Source organism: Triturus cristatus, chromosome 10 (assembly GCF_964204655.1).
Source record: "Triturus cristatus chromosome 10, aTriCri1.1, whole genome shotgun sequence".
NCBI classification, from domain to species: domain Eukaryota; kingdom Metazoa; phylum Chordata; class Amphibia; order Caudata; family Salamandridae; genus Triturus; species Triturus cristatus.
The window spans coordinates 310,481,627-310,506,171 of record NC_140593.1 but is presented as its reverse complement, the minus strand read 5'-3'; the positions used below and the strand labels follow the sequence as shown (position 1 = coordinate 310,506,171).

Below are 24,545 nucleotides of genomic sequence, written 5' to 3'. Positions count from 1 at the left end.
CTCTACCTCTCCCTCCCTCTCCCTCCACCTCTCTCCCTCTACCTCTCTCCCTCTACCTCCCTCTCACTCCCTCTACCTCTGTCCCTCCCTCTCCCTCCCTCTACCTACCTCCCTCCCTCTCCCTCGACCTTCCTCTACCTCTGTCCCTCCCTCTTCCTCTCTGTCCCTCCCTCTCCCTCCGTCCCTCTCTGTCCCTCCCTCTCCCTCCGTCCCTCTCTGTCCCTCCCTCTCCCTCCGTCCCTCTCTGTCCCTCCCTCTGTCCCTCTGTCCCTCCCTCTCCCTCCATCCCTCCCTCTATGTCCCTCCCTCTCCCTCTATGTCCCTCCCTCTCCCTCCCTCTCCCTCTGTCCCTCCCTCTCCCTCTGTCCCTCCCTCTGTCCCTCCCTCTCCCTCTGTCCCTCCCTCTCCCTCTCCCTCTCCCTCCGTCCCTCCCTCTCCCTCCGTCCCTCCCTCTCCCTCCGTCCCTCCCTGTCCCTCCGTCCCTCCCTCTGTCCCGCCCTCTCCCTCTGTCCCTCCCTCTGTCCCTCCCTCTCCCTCTGTCCCTCCCTTTCTGTCCCTCCCTCTGTCCCTCCCTTTCTGTCCCTCCCTCTGTCCCTCCCTTTCTGTCCCTCCCTCTCCCACGGTCCCTCCCTCTCCGTCCCTCCACCTCTCCGTCCCTCCCTCCCTCTCCCTCCATCTACCTACCTCCCTCTCTCTACCTCCCTCCCTTTGTCCCTCCCTCTCCACCTCCCTCTCCCTGTCCCTCCCCCTCCATCTACCCCCTCTCCCTCCCTCTCTCTCTACCTCCCTTACCTCCCTCTACCCCCTCCCTCTACCTTTCTCTCTCTCCCTCTCTGTCTCTATCAGTTTGTCTCTGTCCCTATCTGTCTGTATCGGTCTCTGTATCTGTCTCTAGGCGCAATTGTCCAGATCCTGAATGTGCTTACATCCAGGCCATTGAGCTCAAAGGGCTACAACCCTAGCCCTAGCCCCCCCCCACTTACCCCGTCGTGTGCGGCAGCCCGGGCTGAGACAGCTTCTCAGACGCGCACACAGCCGCACCGGAGTACTTCACAGGTCTTCCATTTGCTTGTTAATGAGGCTTTGTTGTTTTTTTCACCCTTTCTTACAGCCCCTGCATCTCCACTCTGTCTAGAAATGACAAGGTAAGGTCCGTGGGCCGCCAATGAAGGCCTGCCGGGCCGCTGGCGGCCCGCGGGCGGTACTATGAGTACCACCGATGTAATTAATGTACACAAATTTAAAATACTTTGAGTGCTTTGAACTTGTATTTGCTATTTGCTATTTTGTCAGCTAGAAATTACGGCAAACCTAACCACACAACACAGTATGGTTTACTCCCATCCAAGATGAGCAACAGCAGAGGAGCGCCCGATGCCTCTGACCTTTCCCTCCCCACAAAGACCTTCTCGGATTCTCACAAGCAGGAGCGCTTGCTCTCCCGCCCCCGCTCGCAGGCCCAGCACTTTCACTTTATTATTTGGATTGATACTATTTATCTGACATGGGGTTTGACTTCCTTTCGCCTTGCACCAGAGAATCTGGCAAACCAAGCAGACAGAACCAGCAGCAACCCAGTCTACACTGCACCTGCTGCACCCTCAGCTAGAGTAGCTCCCCTGGCCGGATTGTGACACTGTCTGGGCCCAGCACACGCCAGAGGTGCAACTGTAGGGCAGGAAGGCCACACACTCGAAATCGGTGAAACTGCGTCATCAGAGGAAAGCTGTGTGATGCTGTTAATGTTTTAAAGCGGAAAGCATGTACGTCAATGCCCAAAAATGCCAGGGATAGTGAAAGGGACATCAGACGCCCTTTGACCGTGTGGTAGCATAGTGTTGACCTGCATTCCTAGACACCGTGGCTGACCCTCAACAGCCCTTATTTGCTGCTGGTGAGCGCAGATAGGTGGTCTGTGGCAACAGTACCCTGAGGCCAGCCAATATGGCGTTTGCCTCGTCACTCTCCCCATTGGCTATGTCACAGTAAGTGTTACTGCCAAGAGGTGAAAGGCGTCCAATGGGCAGCACAGGGCACCCATCTCAATGCGCACAAGAACGCACGGAGTGCGCTAAGCGCAGAATCCACAGGATGCAATATTTATCTTATGCACAACACCAACTTCTCATTATGTGATGCACCTCTGCATACCTTTGTAAACTGGATTCAGAGGCTTAGTTTTTTCTGGTTCCAGGCAGTACCCCCTGGGCTTATTCCTTACATTTGAAATTTACATTTACTGCAGTAGTGCGAGAAGGCATTTCATGAAAAAGAATGAATATAAAGTAGGGTTGCAAAAAGAAAAATACAGCCATGTGTTTAAAGACACTGAATGACCTCGTCTTGACACTAAATGAGGTTACAAATAAAAATGTATGAGTTCATTTGTAATGTGACTTTTCTGTCTTTGTTCCCTTTAATTATCAGTCATGAATCATTCAGGCAGCCCTAAAACACAATTAAAAGTGTTGGCTATTTATATTTGCTGTTCGAAGTATGCACAGATAATTGCTGAAAATACGGCTTTAGGTGACTGCTTATTTTTGTCCTGTATGGGGCATTAAAATGAGCTGGCAACCCTAATTATAAGACTGGAAGTTTGTTGCAGGATCAGCACATTATTTCCTACACCGTCGATCCCTATTAATGCCAGAATAACAATAGTTTAACTTTTTTTTCTGCTGTACCAGCCTTCAAGCTCTGCAATTAATTTCACCAGGCTCCTGCAAGTACTGTTCCTACTCAGTCTGATTTTCTATATGTATCGGTCCTTTGAATCACATGAGGAAGCAGTAAGTAATATGGTATTCTGCCAGTATTTCATACTTTAAATATTGTTCGCTTATATATAGGCTACCTCAATATTCTGAGCGTACGTTTAAAGAGGCAAGAAGAAATGTATTCAGTTTAACCTGACTATATGCACCCTCTTGACACTTTATTTTGCACAGACAAAAGGGGCATCATTTGAGTAAACAGCTTTATTTTGCTTCTCAGCTGGTTATTATTTTGCCGGTCACTTAAATATTTGTGCCTTTATGTACAAACTAAAGGGGTATACTTTGTCATGCTGCTAAACTTGTTTTCATTTTTACCACTCACGTTGAAATATTTGCGCCTTTATACACAAATAAAAGGGGCATTGTTTGACTGGACGGGTTTGTTTATGTTGCTAAATTAATATTACTTTACCAGGCACTTTGAAATATTTATACCTTCATGCACAAACAAAAGGGGAATTAGATAAATAGGTTTGATTTATGTATGCTGGTGCTTGCTGTACTTGTTGCTTTACCAGTCAGTTTGAAATATTTGCGACTTCATGCACAAACCAAGAGGCATTGGTTGACTAAAGTGGTTTGATTTTTGTATGCTGCTGCCTGCTGCACTTGTTACTGTTTTGCTAGTCACTTTGAAATATTTGGGCCTTCAAAAAGGGAATTGTTAATTTAAACTGGTTTGATTATTGTATGATGCTGTAGTTGTTGTTTACCAGTTGCTTTGAAATATATGTGCCTTTATGCACACACCAAACGGGGAGTTGTTTGACTAACCTAGCTTCATTTTTGCATACTGCTGGACTTGTTTTTACCATGCACTTTGAAAGTATTTTCACCTTAATGCAAGAATAAAGTAGATTGTTTTACAAAACATGCTTGATTTTTGTATATTGCTGGACTGGTGATTGCTTTATTATGCACTTTGAAAGTATTTGGACTTTTTCCTGTTGCTTTACCAACTACAGTTTGTATAGGTTTTTATTCTACATGCAGTGTTATTTATGGTGTTGCTTGCACTTGTCTGTAATACGTGTGCCTTAAATCGTTTATTTAGCATTGTTTACACTACAGCAATGATAAATTAAAACAAAAATCTGCATCAATGTTCTGAAGCATCCAAACAGTTTTCTTCCTCAGCCTTGTTTGCCTGCCTGTTCTGCAGTGCTTACTAATAAAGACATGATGGTAAAAGTTGAAATTGCTTCCTCAGTTCACGTTATCATGCACAACACTGGACAGTCGCTAGTGTGTGGCATGCAGATAATTCAGCAGTCTATTTCTCTTGACTTTCGCAGGATACTGAGTTATATCTTGTGTACTTCTCATGTATATTGTCAGTCGAGTTTTTATGTAATTGCAGGTTTGGGTTTGTCTTTCAAAGTTTCAATGTATTGTCCATTAATGTCAATTCTATTTCAGACCCTCCATAGTTATTCTTCAGCCAGAGGCAATTCCGGAGACAACATGATCGCTCCTTGGCATTGTTCTGATTGCTGCCTCAGTTAAATAATCTGCTTTTGACAGTATTGTTACAAATGGCATAGCTTGTATGTTAAGAGTATTTCCCATGTTCTCATTAGAACATAGAGAAAGACAATAAAGAGGCATTTTATTTAAATGTTGTAGGTTTCAAATCAAAATAAACTAGATTTCTGGGTGGTTGGGCAAAGTGGTAGGTGGGGGGGCGGGCCGCCAGGGGGGGGGCCCTCAATGTACTTTGCAGGGGGACCCCCTCAAGTTCCGTTACGCCACTGCTTCAGAGGCCTTGAACACACTGCAGCATAGCAGGAATAGACAACACAATAGAGGAAGCCAGAAAGAGGTGGAGCAGCTGCAGACAGAGTAAACAGTGTGCAGTAGATGTATGAACCAGTTCAACACACTCAGATTGAATATCAAGGTGCACTCCGTTAGCCCAGTCAACACTCGCTCAAATAAAGCGATAGCAGCTGCGATTTGCAGCAAGATCCCTTTGGCCTGCCAGTTGTGGCCTCTGGAACTCCGGTTTACTCGCGGATACATACTCTCCTGACAATTTATGAAAAGTCGATATTCGCCTCTCCCTGCCCCCTTCCTGGGGTTTTCATTGTTACTGGTTTTGAATCGCCCTATGCCTCTAGGTGACACGAGCACAGGAAAGCTTTTGGTTATAGCCTTCAGTGATTTGTGGGGTAGGGAATCTGGGGCCACATAAGCAAGAATGCATACATCATGTCTGAACATGCTACACTCCATAGGAAAACCACCCCCAAACCAACAGGCTCTCTAGACTGCCCTATGACACCTTAACTAACCTGAGGGTGCTCATAAGTGGCGCACAAGCACACGGTTGGCAACAAAAGGGAATGTGTGTGGTCTAGCTCTAGCTTCGAAGATACAGATTGTTCGTTGGCATCCCTCAATGCCTTGGTACATATGTAGACCTTGGGTTAGCCTCCCAGCCTAGAAAGAATTGCTGAAAAAACACTGTCCCTTATCTATTCAGGTACCCATTTCATCTCTGCTAACCACATGCAAGTAAATAAAGAGTAAATGCCCCGTGTGTGTGTGTTTTTTTTTTTAAATTAAATTGCAAACATGTGACCACCGAATAATGAAGACACAGGTCTCTGTATTAAGAGAAATTTTTATACAGGATTCTTTATTTGACCATATTTAGATATTTATGGCTCAAGTCGGTTTTATTTATTATAGAACTGAAAGATGTTTCGAGTATGGTAAGGACTATCTTCCTGTTAAAGAACTGAGGCGTCAATGGGAAGACTAAAAGAGTGCTCTAAACAGGCACCAGAGTGCCTGCCCGCAATGAGGTGGTAGTCAGGCAGCTAAGGGCCTGTGCCACAATGAGGTGGTATTCAGGCAGCAGAGTACTTGCCCCGCAGTGAGGTGGTAGTCAGGCAACGGAGTGCCTGCTCGGCAATGAGGTGGTAGGCAATGGAGTTCCTGTGCCACGATAAGGTGGTAGTCAGGCAGCGGAGTGCTTGCACTGTGACAAGGTGGCAGTCAGGCAGCGGAGTGCTTGCACTGTGACAAGGTGGCAGTCAGGCAGCGGAGTGCCTGTGCCAAGATGAGTTGGTAGTCAGGCAGCTGAGCACATGCGCAACGATGGGGTGGCTCTCATGCCCATACAGCATCCACCAGAGTGGTACCCGGGTCAAGGCTGGGATTGGCACCTCATCGCCATTTCCTTCTTGTGCCGCTGCTAGCTCCTAATCATCTACAGGTTTTCTTTCCTTTCGTTGAAAGGATGGAACAGTGCAACACTGCATGCCTCATCCACGTTTCAACGTAAATAGTTTCCACAACACGTTTCTCACTGTATTGATTTGTTCTGAAATTGTATAAATAAATTTGAGTAGATCTACTGTTGTGAAGCTGTGTATAGCAGATTAAGAGATTTTTACAATTGTTTTATTAGTTCCTTGCTCAGATGTCTGGAATAATTCATTAGACCAGTGGCTTACTTATTAGTGAAATAGCACAGCGTTTTATTTGAGACTGTTGGAAGGTGGGGCCCACCAGCCCTACTTATAGAAGCCTTCTTCAGGATTGAAGTTCCCTCCAGAGGCAGCATCTGTGCCCAACAGAGGTAGTCCTAAATGTTCCGGTAAGTCTTTTCAGGAACATAATTTGAGGTTAATTTTGGATACATACCTGGAATTAGAGATTCATGTAAGAGGGAATTTCACCTTTTATAATGTAACTAACAAGCAGTAGGCAAGCTTCCTGCAGCAGCCTGTGGAGTGTCCTTCTGGTTCGAGGATCATTCTGACAAGTGAGCAAGCTGAACAGAGTTTCTTTTATGTGGTTATTCATTTGCCAAAAGGGCATAACCTATGCCCAAGACTCTAAAAGTACCCATTGTCTTCCCATTCCACATTCCATCTATTTTACAGCACCTTTTTCAGGATGGACCATCTATTGAAAGAGGGCAGCGAGACACAAGAGAAAATTAGATTTTAAAATGGCAAATTTGCAACACCCTATCCCTTCCTACCCATTCACTTGCTTTCTCACTCCTTTAACAACCTTGACTTGGCAGCTTGTGGGCTCTGCCATTTACAGATGAGTAGAGGGCTTCTCTCCAAGTGGTCATAATGTCATCTACTTCATCTGACTTCACATAAGAAAACATCTGTGTTTCTCAACTGCACGAAACAAAACAGCCTATTCAATTCTTTCACAGAATTTGGATTTTCATGCCAAGTTGAGTATGATGTTCAGATTTGAAAATATTCTCAACCACCAAAGATCTGATCTAAATTAGGAGTTACTTTGTGTTTGATCACTCACAGACATGGCCAGCATGAAGGTGCTACTTATCCCACAGAGTTGGGAGATGTATGGTATTTTGTTTAGATTACTGCAAAATGAATATTTTATTTTATGCTTCATATGTGGGCTAATGAAACAGGGCAGTGGGATCTGTACTCTTACAATTGCTTTATATATTGCTATATATGGCTCTCATTGAGAACCATTAGCATGAATAAGTGCATACAAAATCTGCTTATACACTGCTATGAAGTAGCAAGGGGTGGAAATAAAAGTTGTTTAGTAATGTTATTATGTTGCTTCCCCTTTGCTCCCCTACCTCGCCTGGGTCTCCAGAGACCAGAGTGAGGCAGTGTCAAGTAAAAAGTAATGTTTATTTAGACCTTCGGTCCTGAAACAAAAACAAAACAAAAAATAAAATAAATAAAAACATTTCCATGTTTCCATAATACAATATCATTTCTACACAATAAAATTACAATACCATAATAAATAGTTATTTAATTTTCTAATCTAATTCCCATTATCCTAAAATTTAATTAATAAAATCCCAAATTTATGAACACACAAAACTTTAACTTTAAGCATAAATCTCCCAAGTGCACATGCTATGTCCAAATAGTTAATTTACGTTAACAATTTTGCTGCCTGTGCACGGTTCTTAATACCATATTTTAAAAACATTGGTCATAAAAACAATATCCGTGCATCAAGGACCTTGAGACAATCCAATATGTGCAAAATATGGCATTTTGTGCCCAAGTTGCAGGTGCATTTTCCTTCGGGATCCATCATAATCTCGTTTATCCCGTCATTCAATTATAACAAGGATTGATTCCTATTTGTTATCTCGAAACTTCATTTCTAAGGTAGCGATTGGGTAGTAGATCTATGTATGGGAACGGTTTATCAGATTTCCATGATTTAATCATAAAACTCAGACTTTTTTCCCCTCCAGGTACTGGCAATCCTGATCGAGACATTTCTTTCCCTAGTATCTTCAATTCTCGTCTTACAACATTAATTTGTAAGTCCTGAGGGTTCAGTTTAATTCCCAGTTCCCTACATACTGTATCTAACATTTTCCTGATGCGCATGTCGGATCACTCTGCAAAGTTTCCCTTTTGCACTATTCTGCTATTTTTTGCTCCTCCCCATTTCCCAGGTGTTACCAAAATCTTAATGCGATATGTGACAGAACATCTCAACATACCATGCCCGTTTCTATTCTTACCGCCTGAATCATAGATCAATGTAGGGATAGTACATTTTTAATACATTTTCCCTCTTCAATATCCCACCCTCTTTTGCCACTCATATACAATATTTCAGCTCCATGTTGGAACTGAGGCAGTATCATGGCCATGTATGCTTTCAAGACAGGTCTATCTGAAGTTTCTCCATATTTCCTATTACATTTTTTCAACCCGCTAACTGAGGCCTGTGCTTGTATTCTTAACCTCTTCAATGCCCGTGACGAGCTGGTCTCGTCATGGGCCGCGGTTGCGCTGTGCCCATGACGAGACCAGCTCGTCACAAACCCCGCCCGCTAATGCAACGGCCGGCACAGGGCGGGGAAAGGGGCGGGCACTGAAGGGGTTAATGCATTCAGATGTTTCTCATTTTAGAGATCTTTCCAAATACCTAAATATTTACACTCATTCACTAATTCCAACTTAGTGGAGCCCAGAAACCAACTGAATTTCTTCCTTTCCTTACCAAAGCTCAAGACCTTGCTTTTGTCTAAGTTTGTTCTGACTACAATATTCATTGATCACATTCAGCTTCTTCTGCAGACCTCTCTGCTCGATCTAAAATTACCAATTCGTATGCATAGTGTAGGCAAGAAATGTGTCTCCCGTCAAAATTAGGACTGGTGCCCAGTACCTTCTTTAATATAACTGGTAAGTCGGTTGTGAACAAAGAAGAGCAAGGGGAGCAAGGCACACCCTGGTTATGTTAATGAGAATTTGTAGAGAGCTCGTTCACCAACAGGTTTCTTGGTGCTGGGAGATACCTTATTTCATCCTTGGAGACAACGCGCTAGAAGGTCGGGTCTAATTGTAAGCTTGCAAAAAAAGCCAGGTCTTCAGCTTTGTCCCGAAACACAGATGGTCAGTTTCTAATCTCACTGACAAGGTCAGGGAGCTCCAGAACTTTGGACCCGGAACTACCAATAGATTCTTGTGCATGGATATTAACATGCACGTAGGATAGTATCTGTGAATTTGAGAGGAAATTAACTCAGGGCCAGTACCATGAATGGCTTTGAACAGGATACAGCCTATTTTAAACATGGAGCGCTGCTCCACAGGGAGCCAATGCAGTTCCCTCAGAGGCGGTTTAATATGGCAGCATCTGCCTTGTTGCTATATGATTCTTGCTGCCTGGTTTTGTATCATCTGTATGTGGTGTATCGGATTACGCTGGAGGCCTAGGTATATTGCATTTGCCTAATCAATTTTGGATAGGATCGAGGCGATGATGATTTGGATGCGGTCTTCCCTGCTGAAAAACCTTCTAATTTTACGCAGTTTCGTGAGTTGGAAGAAGCAAGCAGAGGTGACTGCCCCGATCTGCGAGTTCAAAGTCAGTTCTGAGTCCATATGAATACCTAGGCTCTTAATCGAGGTCTTAGGGGCAGGTGCCGATCCCATTTCTTCGGGCCAATGATTAGGGGTCCAATGCGGAAGTTTGTTAGGGATAATGATTTCGGTTTTATCCTAATTAAGTTTTAGCTGATTTTTGTTCATCCAGTTCCTGATAAGAAGCATGGTGTTCTTGAGGAACTGCTTGGATTGTATGGAGTCATGTATCGAGAAAATCAGCTGCATATCATCCGCATAGTTATATATCTGTACCCCCATCTGACGGAGCGTTGTTATGAGGGGTCGGATATATACATTGAAGAGGTGCGGCGACAGTGAAGAACCCTGCGGAACTCCACAATTGAGGTTGCAAGTGTCTGATTTATAAGGCGATAGCCACACTGATTGTCTTTGATTTGCTAAGAAGTATTGAAACCACTTTAGGGCTGCTCCTCTGAGACCTGCTGCGGCAAGACGTTCCATCAATATTGCGTGATTAACGGTATCAAACGTCACTAACAAATCCAGGTGGATCAGGGCTAGAGTGCAGTCGACATCGGCCTTTTCTTTTTAATCATCCATGACGGATAGAATGACAGATTCGGTAGAATGGGAAGAGCGGAAGCCTGCCTGAGGAGGGTCTAAGAATTTGGTGTCTTCTATGAAGGCGCTAAAAAGTTTAGCTACGTGTGCCTCTAATACCTTGGCTAGCAGTGGCAGAAGCGAAATTGGCCTATAGTTATCCAACGTCCACGGGTCAACCCCTTGTTTTTTCTGGAGGGGAATGATTACCGCTTCTTTGAATGCTAGTGGGACTGTCCCTCGACTAAGGGATAGGTTCAGCAGGGAGAGGTTATTTGCTGAAAATACTGAGCAAATGCCTTTTTGTATGTGAGGGGGACAGATGTAATTTGGGAAGCCTGATTTAACTTTAAGAAGTTACAAGAACTGTTCATTGCTCAGGCAGGAGAGGGTGGCCATGGAGGAGGTGGTGTTGATTCCAGGTGGTTCCATCACATTCCTATTGTTAGGGTCAACGGAATCCTGAATTTTCTTAATTGTTGTCCAACCCATTTTCAATTGGCATCTTCTTTGACAATGTCCTAGCTAAGTGAGGCAGTGGAATGGCAGCTGGTGGTCTAATTCACCTTCACCCCCCTCTAGCATGCCTTCAAAGGCCATTGGGCGGTGAGAGACTATGAGTAACGCATTGCCTGTACCAACCCCCACATTCACCATTAGCCACAGATCTCCTGACCCATTCTGACAGAAACAAGTTGCACTGATGAGCAGCTCTACCAGACCCACTGTAAACGTGGTGGTGGAGCCCCGCTCTCAGTGTGAAGCAGAGTGGAGTGTGCTGCTTTGGGCATGGGGTGATGGGGAAGGCATAGAGGGTGATGGGATATTGTGGCATCAGGGGGGTGGGATATTATGGCATGAGGGTAGGCATTTGCTTTGAACTTGAGGTGATTGTATATGCAGAGGACAGTGGGGATGGGTGGTGAGATGGCCGGGTATTCATTTTTGTATACTAGAGGAGAGACTAGGCTTAACAATGACAACAGTGCAGGTGGTGCATATTTTCCAGGTCTTCTTTACTAGATTTTGGGTCAGGAAGATGAGGGGGTGGCTGACAAGCCCAAGGTGAATCACAAGGTGGAGGGGGGGGGGGGAAGAGTGCAATGTTTCCTACTGCCCCATTACTCCTCTGCCCCTACATAGCAACTGAAAGCAGGGGCTGGTGATTTGTGTGTGGGCATACAGAACGTTAAATTGTAAATCAGTAAAAAAAAAAAAAAAAAAAAAGGAATTCCGACACATATCTCCAAGTGCTAGCCTAGTTTCAAGCATGCGTTCATAAGCAAGACCTGCAATGGGGGAGTGGGGTGGGGGGGGGAATGCACACGCACAACAAAGCGCATGGGCCTGCGGCTGGGGCATGACTCAAAAGTTCTAAATAAATAAAAAAATCTAAGCAGACACTAGGAAGATGGAGTTTTGCAACATGAACATATCGATTCCTTATTGCTCGAAATCAATATCATGATTAACCCTAAAGATACTGCCAACTACTTAGAGAAACCTCTCCACAGCCACTTGAACAATTGAATGCAAATTTTTTATTTAAGGAAGGAATAGGTGGACGTTACATGGTAAGTGCTGACCACCTGCATTACGGTAATGACCTGATAAAATCTACAGATTCATTATGAAAATGCCATCTTTATATATAAACTTGGAAGGGGGATACGATTAATGTATTAGATCTGCTATGGAGTTATCCTGAGAAAAGGAGATTAAAGGTATCTCAGAAGGAGGAAAGATTAAAAAATTTCAGAAAATATGCAGAGTATTTCTAGAGTGTCTTACCTGCTGCCTTCACAAAGGAAGACTGAATTACAAGCCATTGCTAACTTTTCAATAATATAAAAAGCAATTTTAACCATGTTAATTCACTGTGTTAACGTGCAGCCTTATGTGTTACATTATGTGGGTTGCATTACTCCTGTATAGGGCAACATGCAGCCCCACAGCCACTTCAGAGAAGCCACATGTGAACATATTTACCATACCACATTTTAAATCACCGTTTTGTGAGGAAAAACAATCATCTTAACCCAATTGCAAGAGAGCGACTATAGTTTAACAGTTTAAAAGTGCTTCTGAGCACATGAATACCATGTTGAGAGTGGGCGTGTCGACGTTTAGCACATACTGGGAGACCACAAATACATTTATCTGCATAAATTGGTGGACCTCAGTATGCCACCCTACACCTCTTGGAAATATCAAGCCCTCTAAATCTGAATTACTTAAGTATACACTGTGAAAGAAGGACCCAACAAATTCCTATCAGATAAAATGCAGCTTGATAGTTGGATGTCACCTTAATGCAAATGGCAAGGGAGGCGCACCGGTTTCATCATGCGCACCTGTGATAGAGATTATTAATATCGTCAGGCCTGCCACCTTGAGTCATTCTTCAGGGCTGCAGCTCTCTTTCTATTTAATTTCTATACATCCTCACCTAGCTCACTATACCTGCTTTATACTAAACCCTGTCTCATGTCTGCCCAGGTTTCCATTTTCTTGTCTTGTGTTTAAGTTCATCCATGTTTCATTACCCTCCAATTTGTCTATTCTTAACCAGTAATACTTTCTTGCGGTCTCTTTGCATCTAGTTATTCACCCTCATACAGTGCTTAATTTGTAAGAAAATACGTGCCAGGGCCCACGTCAAGAAGCCACTGCATCTTGTACCTTCCATTGCCCCTGCCAGCTCTGTCAATAAGCAGTACCAACACAACTTCAAACCATCACACTCCTACAAGTGTGACAATTCGTACTATTCTAGGCACTCAAAGCTAAAAGAATGACTTGGGAGGCAAGAGTTAGCCCTTTTTAGGGCGAGCCTATAGCGGCAGCGCGCATACACTGCTCGCTTTGCGAGGCATGCAGTATTCAGTATGGCGTGGAAGCTCTGCCCACTCTCTGCCCATCTTTTTTATTGGGTTAGGTCCTAAATGCTGCCTTCCGGTTGGTTGTAGGCCTGTTAGTCCCTCCTCATGACGACCATGTCGTCATTAGTATCCTTCCATGGCTACTGGCCCCTTTACTTCAAACACTATTTTCTGCTTGTGGCCCCCCCACAGTCCTGACTTCTCCCCCCAGGCGTCCCACTGCACTCCCGTTTGTGCCTTCTCGCATGCCCACACTCCCGTTTCCAATGCAATAGGTCTTGCGTAAATGGGAGTCCTATTGCATTACAAATGCTTGTTTGTTTGGTTTATGCGATCTCTATGACTACCGGTAGATTAAGAATTTTCTATAAACACCTCCTCTGATTGTGCTCTTCTTGTCAGCCATCTTGGAACTGTTTATCTGTAATCTCAGTAATAAAGGCTAATGTATCAAACATAGACATAAGAGCTAAAAGAAAAGTAGGTTGTTTTAAATTGATATAGAAATCACAAGGTAAGTAAACTTCAATTAATTTGACTGTAGTCACCTGCTACATTATTGCAGTATTTTAAAAGATACAGTAACCATTAATAATTTACAGTTTATCTCTGGAAATAAATGTTTATATTGTTACTTTCAACGGTATTCCTACAGATGCAAAGTAAATATTCCTACTGAGACGGCCGTTGTCACTGTCAATTGATACTCGCCCCCCAGTTCGCGCAGGTCGTATGCCGATGAACTTCCGCCCTGAACTACTTAAAGATGTAATGCCTGCAAACGTGGCAGCTGAATCAGGAGATGAGAATATTTCCTGTTTCTTTCATGTTGTAAAGTGTCGTGTCAACACAAGGCCGGTGCTAGTGATGATTCTGCCCACTACAACCTGCGCTTCCTGGTATATCCAAACACATTATCAGAACACTGGCCCATTTGTAAAAGTTTAACCCCGGGCACTGTTGACCCACTTAAGTATCTTGCTAGCCTGCCGACAGATCGCGGGCTGCCAATGGCAGGGAATGAGGACCACCCTAGCGAGGGGAGCCGAATGGAGACCGCTCTCCTCAGCAGCATGCGACACTTCAGGGACCTCTACCTGACGAGGGTGAGAAGACGCAGCAAGGATGCATCAGTCGTGCAGGAGCGCAATGCCGATGGAGAGCACACGAGCACCCTGCAGTACCTACTAGTTCGTGGCCTTGTATCGTAATTGCAGAGCTCTCTAGTTTTTATACCTCACAGGGGAGTGAGATATAATTACTGTATTTATTAACGTCAGAGAAAACGCTGTCACCCACTGTTACATTATTAAAATATACAATTATAAATAATTTAAAAAACGCATGACTTGCAAAGTAGTAAGCCAGCTCTCTGATGTGTCCAAAAGGACCCCATTTCCGTCAACGGAATCAGTTTGTATGAGGACTACCCGTATAGAGGCAGAGCGTCATGGTTTCATGCAGAAGCTGCTATTATTCAGACACCAAAGATTTGAATAGTCCCATTTAGAGGTCAGGCTCTAGCCCTTCCATTTTGCTTGTTGTGAGAGCTCAACCCAACCTCCAAATGTTTGAGTCTCATTCGCAAAGAATTAGACTTGAGGTCTCTACGTGACAGCTGTGACTAAAAAGGTAGGCTTTTTCAGGTTTTCATTTATCATAACGATTTGATCACAGTAAATAAATCACACAGGGGCCTAATCATAACATAAAATCACATAGGACATTAGATCAAGACTGTGCCCTTTTGAGAGGTTCTCAACCAATGTGTAAAGTTGTTCGCGTAGTGACGCTGTTTCATGGTGTAGAAACATTGTGCTCCAAAATGTACGTCTTACAGTGTATAATGAGTATGTATAGTGCAAAGATGTGAGGCTGCTCTTAGTGTTTTTCTTCTTTTGTTTTTGATATGCTTGGGATACACCAACAGTATTTTCCATGTCATACATTTCAGATAGTAATTCAAATCTAACATTATGCAGTGCTAAATAAACAAGTAAAAGCAAGTGCTATATATACACGTATGTTCAAAACTATCTAAGAGATCGCATACATTCCAAACACATAAAAGGTTTTTCTTCTCTAAAGTGCAAGTACAATAGAAAAAAGTGCATAATCTATTCCGAAGAGTGCTCTATAGTCTTACCTTGTTTGATTCAATCATTCACACACAAATATTATTGTCTTCATCAGTATAGAGCAACCACTGCATACAAAATCACCAGCAAAGACAAGTAAAGCACAATTCACAGGATGCAACCTTTCTGCTTAAGTGCATAGCCAGAACTATATGAGACAAGCCATATACTCTCACCAGATAATAACGTGTTTATGTTCTCTACAGTGAAGATGCAATAGAAAGTGCATAATCTTGTTCTAAGAAGTGTCCCACAATCTTGTAAAATGTAATTACAACCATTCACTCATTCACCATTATGGTTTTATAAATCTTTGTAAAACAGCCAGTGGATATAAAATTATTTAAAAAACTCAATTGATCAAAATAATATTAAAGTGCATTATTGCACGTCCAGAATTCAGTTGCTTGATATATAGCAGATAGACACAGACTATTAAGAGCAGAGACCATTTGCCTGTAGGCGAAGCTAAAATACACCATACTAGGGATTTCTTGAGCTTCTCTCTACCTCAGATTTTAATTCTATTCTTATCCAGAAGATCCCAAACCTTACAAATATTAATATTTTTCAATCTCTTGATGGCAGTGCTACGAAAATAAGAAGTTAGGTGCATACAGCATTTCAAGGAATCCTCATTGTGAATGTCCAGGGTTTCAGATTTCAAATAAAATTGTTGTTTATCATCCCAAATGGCCAGCCGGGTCTTGTATCTCACTTTTCTGGGTATTTTTGGTTCCTTTATTGCCCTCACCAGGCTCGCTATACCATAGCAACGAAGCATTTACAGTATAATGAGAGACTTCTAGTCGTGTGATACTTGCCATTAGTGAGCTGTACTGAGCTCCCTTGGAGGGGCTGTACCACAACCAAGGCATTACTTTTGATGTTCGCCATAAGTTGGCAGGGTATGCTCAGACGTGAGTCCCTTGCTCACTTTGTCACTGGATTCAAGCAAGCCTGGCTGAAGACAGCTGAAATGCCAGAAACCGGTCCTAGGAAGCTTGTTTCCGGTCCAGGGAAGGCATGGCTTGGCAGTTCGGGTTGGACTGTTCCCATGAGGCACAGGGTCAGACTGATTTGCATATGGCCATGTCTGAACTGGGGTGGCAGAGTGGGCTAAAGAACGGTGATGGATCAAACTCAGATCTGTTGACTGGGTGTGAGTGTTTTATTGGTTCTGACGCTCCGTCCATCACCACCCCCTTTTGTACCGCTTTGTTCGCCATAAGTTGGCAGGGTATGCTCAGACGCGAGTCCCTTGCTCACTTTGCCACTGGATTCAAGCAAGCCTGGCTGAAGACGGCTGAAATGCCAGAAACCGGTCCTAGGAAGCTTGTTTCCGGTCCAGGGAAGGCATGGCTTGGCAGTTCGGGCTGGACTGTTCCTATGAGGCACAGGGTCAGACTGATTTGCATATGGCCATGTCTGAACTGGGGTGGCAGAGTGGGCTAAAGAACGGTGATGGATTAAACCCAGATCAGTTGACTGGGGGTGAGTGCTTGCAATGTTCAACACTCCGTCCATCATTTCCTTTGGTGTTTGCTTTGTTCGCCATAAGTTGGCAGGGTATGCTCAGACGTGAGTCCCTTGCTCACTTTGCCACTGGATTCAAGCAAGCCTGGCTGAAGACGGCTGAAATGCCAGAAACCGGTCCTAGGAAGCTTGTTTCCGGTCCAGGGGTGGCAGAGTGGGCTAAAGAACGGTGATGGATTAAACCCAGATCAGTTGACTGGGGGTGAGTGCTTGCAATGTTCAACACTCCGTCCATCATTTCCTTTGGTTATTACTTTTGATATGTCTGTAACAGTAGTGTGCATGTGTAGAGGCACTGGAGGCTGCATCCTATGTCAGGAGATGGCAGTGATATTTGGAAGGGGAATGACTTGGGGGCAGTGGATTATGTTTTGGAATACAGAATTAGCCAAGCACAGAAACACATTTCTCAGTGGTGGCAACAGTCTTGATAAAGATTGCTCCACAGAAGACCAGAGCAACACTGTAATAGCCTTGAATCTGTGCAGGTGGGATGTGTTAAGGAGGCAGCTTGCTCTATAATAATCACCGGAAGTCATTGGGTCTTCCCTGTGTTGTGGTGATTACTGTGTGCTGGGGATCTCATTGTGCTGAAAATGTGAGCGATGCTACGCTGCAGTAATGTTCGATAATGTATAGTGTGATAATGTGCTGATTAATGTCAAAGCCCCCATGTTAACAATCCCCCATGTTAAAGAACAATTGTGTTGCATGGCTAAATACTTCTAAGGTCCCAAAGGTGAGACCGATTGCATTGCAAATGCTTGTTAAACATATTTAATTAATAAACAACGATTGTGGCGCTCTTCTCTAAATTAAACAGCGCCACAATGTGACAGACTATCATAAGTTGTCAAATGAAACACTGCCTCCTCATACTTCTTTCAAGTTTAAATATTTGGCGTTATTTGTCCCCAAATAGATGGTAAGCAGCTCCTTTTCATTTGTTTATCCTTCCTGCACAAATGTAATTTTCCGAATCCACTCTGAAGGATTTTCTAACAAATTTCCTCCTGTTGGAAGTGTTGAGGCATTTGCTTGGTAAAATAATTCATATATATTTTTACTTAATCTTAGGATCATCTAATTGTTCTATATGTGATGCTTATAATAGGGCGACTAGTCGTCCCAGATTTGCCCGTCCAGTCCCGGTTTTTCACTAGCTGTCCCGGCAGATTTGGCTCATGTCCCGGTTTTTAGAGGGGTTCGACTGAAAATAGAGAGGCATTTTTGGGGGGTATTTTAAAGCTGAGCTAGTTAGCAGATGTTATAAGTAAGCAATAAAATGAATAGGTATGATGTTGGCTGTAAAAATTACATTGTATTTATTTTCTTAATACATCTTCTGTGAACCTGTGTTGATGAGAGCGGTCATTCTGCGCCGTTCCGTGGATGAAAAATTTGAGTCCTCCTTCGATTTGTCCAAAATTTATCTGATCTGATCACCCCCTAGCTTAGAACGAACAGTCCAGTAAAGGATACATCTATATAGCCATATATCTATATCTCATACCTCTAGTTGTTCCTCCTATTCTAGGCTTGGCTTGCCTGCCACTTTTCTGGTTTTCTTGCGGTCCCTCATTTCGAACAGGAAAGTCATTCAGGGATCATCTACATCAGCTAGTACTGTTAAGGGACTACTCTTTCAGTGCTTTGTGGCATTTGACATTAGACCCATATACAATAACTATGTATAACTTTCAAAATGGACTCCTGCAATGTTTCATTCATATTTAAACACAATACCTTCATTAGAAAAACTAAATACGGAAACCGAAATGGGTCATTGCACTCACAGCTGGCCCTGCAGCTCCACGATGATGTATTCCAGCTGCTCCTTTTCCATTTTGTGGGTCAGGTCCGTCTCTTCAATCCTTCTGTGGAGGCGTTTGTTCTGCGAGACAGACTCAGACAGCTGAGCTTCTCTAAGCCGCACCAGCTCCTCAAGATAACCCTTAAAAGGGAACAATATGCATCTTCAAACAAAATGAAGCAAGTACCAACAAGCTCATACAAATTCGCGGGAAGTTTACAAGGCAGTCGTTTCTGAATCTACACGTACTAGATAATAAAAGGATAACAATTATCATACGATGGTATTTTGTAAGGTGCACCCACACCCTCACGGGGTCTCTTGGCACTTCCAGTGGCATGCAGGTTCTGCCAGCCTTCTGCACGGTCACTTCTTTTCCTCACTTTTTATATGTCCCCTCCCCCCAGTCTGTAGTGACCGAGGGTCATGATCTGCAGTGTCAGATATTGAAACAATAATCCTGCTCTGTTTGATATGCAGGACAGTTCCCGAAAGAACATCTGAGAAATGTTATGCCTGAAGGGAGTCCAAGTCTGGACCAGGCTGAACTGCCGTTGCCCGGATGGCTACAGAAGAGATGGCAGTTGGAATCGCGGGTGGATTGCTGTGCTGCTCGGGCGAAGGCAGTTCACTCTGCAGCTTATTCACGGACCGGAGTTATGGAACATTCCTGGTATCTCAAAATAAGTTAACAATCACAAACGCAAGAAATCCTTTTTTCTTAATTAGCTTTTTTTTCCCTTCAGAAACTTTTTTTTCTAAATCCTTCTAAGCGGTACTGTGCTCCGGCTCCTTAAACAATGCTTGCATTACTGCTCTGTTCTAAGAAAATAGATCCATCTCCGAGGGTTCTATACAGAATATATGTCCACCACTTCATTATTGTATCCTATAGGAGGTTGTATGCAACTTGTATAATGTGTATTTCATTTTTCTAAACTCAAAGATTTCGGTCTTTCGTTACATTCCTTTAGGCTATCAGGTACCCGAAACCAGTGGCTTGCCACGTCATTTGTTTGGTTAGTTTAATGCCAGTTATTATCTATTTTTAACAGCAAATAGTTACAAAACATTGTTGAATATGTCGCTCGGAGTACAATTATTTTTAGGAGTAAGATGTTTTTAGATTCTCGTTTACGCTGGTTTTAGTACTTTTTTTAAGGACACATCTAGAACCCTTGAGTGCTCTGGCACTTCTTTGCACAAAACAAATAACCAAGCACAAACCTTAATAGAAATAAATTTAAAAAAATCATTTTCTCCAAGAATTTCAAGGCAGGAGAGTCATCTCTCCCCTCCACCATTTTCATTCCTAATAGAACAGCTGGTCAAACGTTTTAGCGTTGGTAATAAATTGGAATATTTGTTACAGAGGGCATATCCTTGAAATTTGTTTATTCACAGATGATTCAGTAGTCTTATTGAATGTTGCTACAAGATCCTAAGGAAAGTCTTCATTGTGACTGATAACATTTTGAAAGAGGGCCATTGGGTGAATATCAGTCAGAAGAAACTGACATTGCCCATTAAGACTTGTAAATAGGTGCAAGGGAACCCAAGGATCGATAGGGACCAAGTGTCTTTCTGATGCTATGATAGGTACGTGGGTAATTTTTCTTACTGCATGTTATTACCAGACGCTCTACACACGTTACATGATGGGATACCAATTTCTGTATGCCTAGGACACGGTCTAGTCTCCCTCTCATCTGGTTTGAGGGAGATTACTTGGCTTTTTCAATGCCAATAAGGCAAATGCACCATTATAGGCATGTTTATTACGTATACCACACTTTACTTTAGTACAATCTCTTGATAAGAGTGGTTCAAATGCCTGAATTCTGCTTTTTCTATTTCTCCTTTTGTCTTCCCAAATTTCCTTTACATGTGTTCTTAACCATACTAAAGATGCCAGATAAGACATGTATTCTTATCACACTAATAAATGTATTCAGGCATGGACTTGTGAAGTCCTGATGATGGTCCTGCAGTAATCACAGATCTAAAAGTCATCGACCTTCAACATCTGACACCCCCCTAAATATGTATATACGATTTCTGGGTGCAGAAGTGTTTTTCCTTGCCTTGATGTGAATAAGTGAACCCCATTGTGGATATAACTGATGATCATTTAATGTCTCATGCCGGTTTGTTTTCATGTTTTTAACACCCATTGAAGATTACCCCAGTGGAGTTGATCTTCCATACATATAGGTGTTGGATTAAAAGTGTACTACATATCCATTTTGATTACTCCTGGACATTATTCTTGTCTCCAGAGCATTCTTTTCTATTTATTGCCTTCGGGCCCATTGTTCCCGAAAATGTACAAATTTGTGGCATCAAAAAGCTGGAAGGCTGCTTAGAGCTCAGTGTCCCTCTAGTCTCGGAGCTCCCACAGTGATAAGACACCCAAAGGGAATTATTGACAAATGATAGCTTATATGTCAGAAACTAATAAATGCCAGAATTGTACTAGTACACATATAATGAAAAATTGTTTATTTACCTACGATCTTAACTTCCTACATAAAATGTATCCTCGCTGAATTAATGCACTATTTTATATTTACTTTTCTATTTGATGAAACATTTTTACAAATACATAAAGCTGAGAGTATACATACTTTTATATTTTAAGCCAAATTTAGCAGTAGAATTAGGTGATACTAAGAGCGGAAAAATCAATACATATATAGTGTTTTTATAAATTCAAAAAATATGTATGAACAGGAGTTGTTTGAATGTGCACAAACAAAGCCCACCTTTGGAACTCGATTCAGAAATACCACTAATTGTCAGAACGGATTGTATTTTAATGCAAGGTTGAACCTAGTAAATCTCCAAAGTCTACCCTTTATTTAAACTAGACAGAATGTTTTTAAGTAAAGGCATAGGTTCATTTCTTTCAACTAAAGGTATTGTTTTTGGTGTAAACAAACTGTAAAGGTACAGCCACCATTTCAGAAGCTAAAACATAAAATGGAAAATACTAATATGCATTATATTCAACTTCTAAGTCAGTTATTGCATGAAATCCTCAAATATATACATTTCTTTTTTTAAAGCAACATTGCAAGTATCCAATAACAGATGTGAATGATGCAAGTGTTAAAATTGCATTTCCTGATATATGTCTCAGTGATCGACATTACAGAAATATTTTATAATTGTTCAAGTGCCAACTACTTTGAAATTTTCAAGGACAGAAAGTTTGGCTTCGAAGAACTAAACCTAGAAAAAATGATCTCATCAGTAAAGGCGAAACATTTTTCCAGAAATAAACTACATTCATGGTAGAAGGACTCCGCTAGTGAATATACAGATAAATACATCCAAGCCCTTGAGATTCAATCAGTGGGTGGAGATCTAATTAACGTGAGACCTGCCCATGTGGAGATGAATAACACCTCTCTTTTTATCTCGTGAAGCAGGAGGGAGTTGAGGTTTTCTGTTTTGATGGATTCTTCAGTCTTTACCTACCTGTGCTGGGTCCAGATTAAACTTCAAAAGAGTCAGCACTTCATCTTTTTCAAAGGCTTGGGTATGGAATCTTCATTCCTGGCTAAACCGGACTCCTTGATTAAACTTATAAATGGTCTGTTTTCCCACAAAGGTATCTTCTGGAAAGAGATCCTAGCAACCAGTGCTAAACTGCTTGCGCTCAACCCCATTAAATATTGTTACATTGGATTAATCCTTATTGGCATATTTAATTTACATACAAGTGCTTTGTAGAGTGGTATACCATATGCCCAGGGCCTATAAATTAAATGCTGCTAGTGGGCCTGCAGCACCTATTGTGTCACCCACTTAAGTAGCCCGTAAAACATGTCCCAGGCCGGTCATTGGAGCCAGAATGTTGTTTTAAACTGCCATGTCAACTTGGTGTTTAAACCCCCTTGCCAAGCCTTTTACTCCCCCTTTTACTACATTTAAGTCACCTCTAAGGTAGGCCCTAGGTAGTCCATAGGACAGTGTGCTATGAAAGTAAACAGTTTCACATGTACTTTTAGGTTTTACATTTTCTGGTAGTGAAAAACTCTCAAATTCATTTTTCACTACTATAAGGCCTACCTCTCCGGTAGGATCACATTTGGGTTACCTTATTACATTACATAAGTGCAATTTCCAAACGGGATAAGGTAATCTCATGTTTGGTGTATCTGAAATTGGAATATAAAATTCTAAATTATGGTGAAGTCTGATTTTAAATCACAGGTTTGGAAATGCCACTTTCACAAATTTTGCATTTTCTTACCCTTATCCTTTTCGTGCCTGCAGCTGGGCTTGAGCCACATGACTGGGCGTAAGGGACAGTTAGACTTTGTCAATTCCTCCCAGACAGTAACACAATAGAGGGATTAGGTGTGCCTGGATGGGTCATGTGCTGAGAGGATGGTGGCGTGTGGGAAGTGCTGAGCACAACCCTACTTACAACTGAATAGCCTGTGCTATGCCTTCACACAAAAAGCTTAACAACCCTGTATTGTTAGAGCAGACAGCTTGGTGCCTGGGCATGGGAGGTGGCAGATTTCATGCACTTCAAAGCCACTGTCTAGAAGCTTCTCCTACCTTCCAGAACCAGGGCGCCAGGGAATAAAGAGAGGACCCTAGACACCAACTCTTCATTACACTTCTAGACCTTTGGATACTCTACCAGGAAGGACAGTTGTGCTGCTATCAGGACTGTCACTCTGCTGGGCTGATACTCTCAAGGAACTGCTGCCCTTCTGTGCTCATCTGCTGCCCTGTTGCCTGGGTAAAGACTGGACCTGCATCTGTTGAACCCAGAACGACTCCAAGGAATAGTTGGCTGACATTCTGATCTGAAGCCTCAGGGATCTAACATGCTTCCAACAACTTTGCACTTGGACTCTGCTGTCTGAGTCTACCCTACCAAGTTGTACAACCCAAGGACTAAACCCTTGGAAGTGGGTTTAAGGTGCTCTGCTACCCTCTGTGGATCTAGCAGTACTGACGCATCTCCTCTGCTGCGCAGTGCAAACCCAAGCAGAGCCGATGCATCTCCACTACTACGTGGATTGGACCCATATCAAACTTTCTCATGGCTTTGCTTTCGAACCACCACCAGACTGTGATGCATCTTCGACACAGGCCCTTGCATCCCTCGATGGCAGCCTCTATGATGACGCCAGACTCCACATCACAGCCTCGCAACTCCTTGTACTAGGTGTGGGCGGCATTTTGAATTCAGAATTGGCAGAATTTAGTAATTCTGCATTTCTCTTGTAATGCGGAATTACTAATAAATTCTGCCGCTCCACCGGCAAAATTAATCAGCACTGTATTCAGGGCGGTCGGCAATCCCGACATTTGTTTTTTATGCAGTTATTCATTATTGCTTTAACATGTTTAATTGTCCTCACTTATCGTGGCAGCTCCCTCTTATCTGGAGATATATGGAGGATTATCAAAGGCTCGGAATTTCTCCCAGCCTGTCCCTCAGCAAGGAACTTGAGGAGAGGATTATCAATCTGAGTGGAGGGAGGTCACATGAGTGCTGCCCCATCCAGAAGAAAAGTTCTATGACAACCCAAGCAGAAATCATGCTACAGCGAGCATAGAGGGTTGTCGTGAACTCACACACCGAGCACCATCCCATTTGTGAAAACAGAAAGAAGTACCTAAGGGATGGGTATCAGTGCTCCGTGGAGTGTGCAATGCCACTCACACCCAGAGCCTGAAGGTCTCCCCTCACCTGTGGAGCTTGGAAGAAAAGCATGAAGGGGGGGGGTGATCTTCAAGGCATCACTGCATGCATTTGTGCAGCCCCTTGTGAACTGATCTCTGCAGACTTAGGGATCGCCCCTGGCATCTTTGCAGATGGTGGAATGAGAAGGACCTCGCAAAGAGAAATCCCAGGCGTCTGCACTCACACTCAACCCCTGCAGCCTCCTGCTGAAGTGAGGGTGCTCTGATCTCCCAAG

The 24,545-nt window shown here is 43.1% G+C and overlaps 1 protein-coding gene across 3 annotated transcripts in view; it reads right to left on the bottom strand.

The window, feature by feature from the left end:
• The window catches only part of RUNDC3B (RUN domain containing 3B), an 876,147-nt gene that overhangs the window by 331,594 nt on the left and 520,008 nt on the right, over positions 1–24,545 (bottom strand). For all 3 annotated transcript variants that reach the window (XM_085631311.1, XM_085631313.1, XM_085631312.1), the window contains exon 8: positions 18,578–18,735. In XM_085631311.1, coding sequence (XP_085487437.1) covers positions 18,578–18,735 — 158 coding nt within the window. The remainder of the gene's footprint in view (positions 1–18,577; positions 18,736–24,545) is intronic.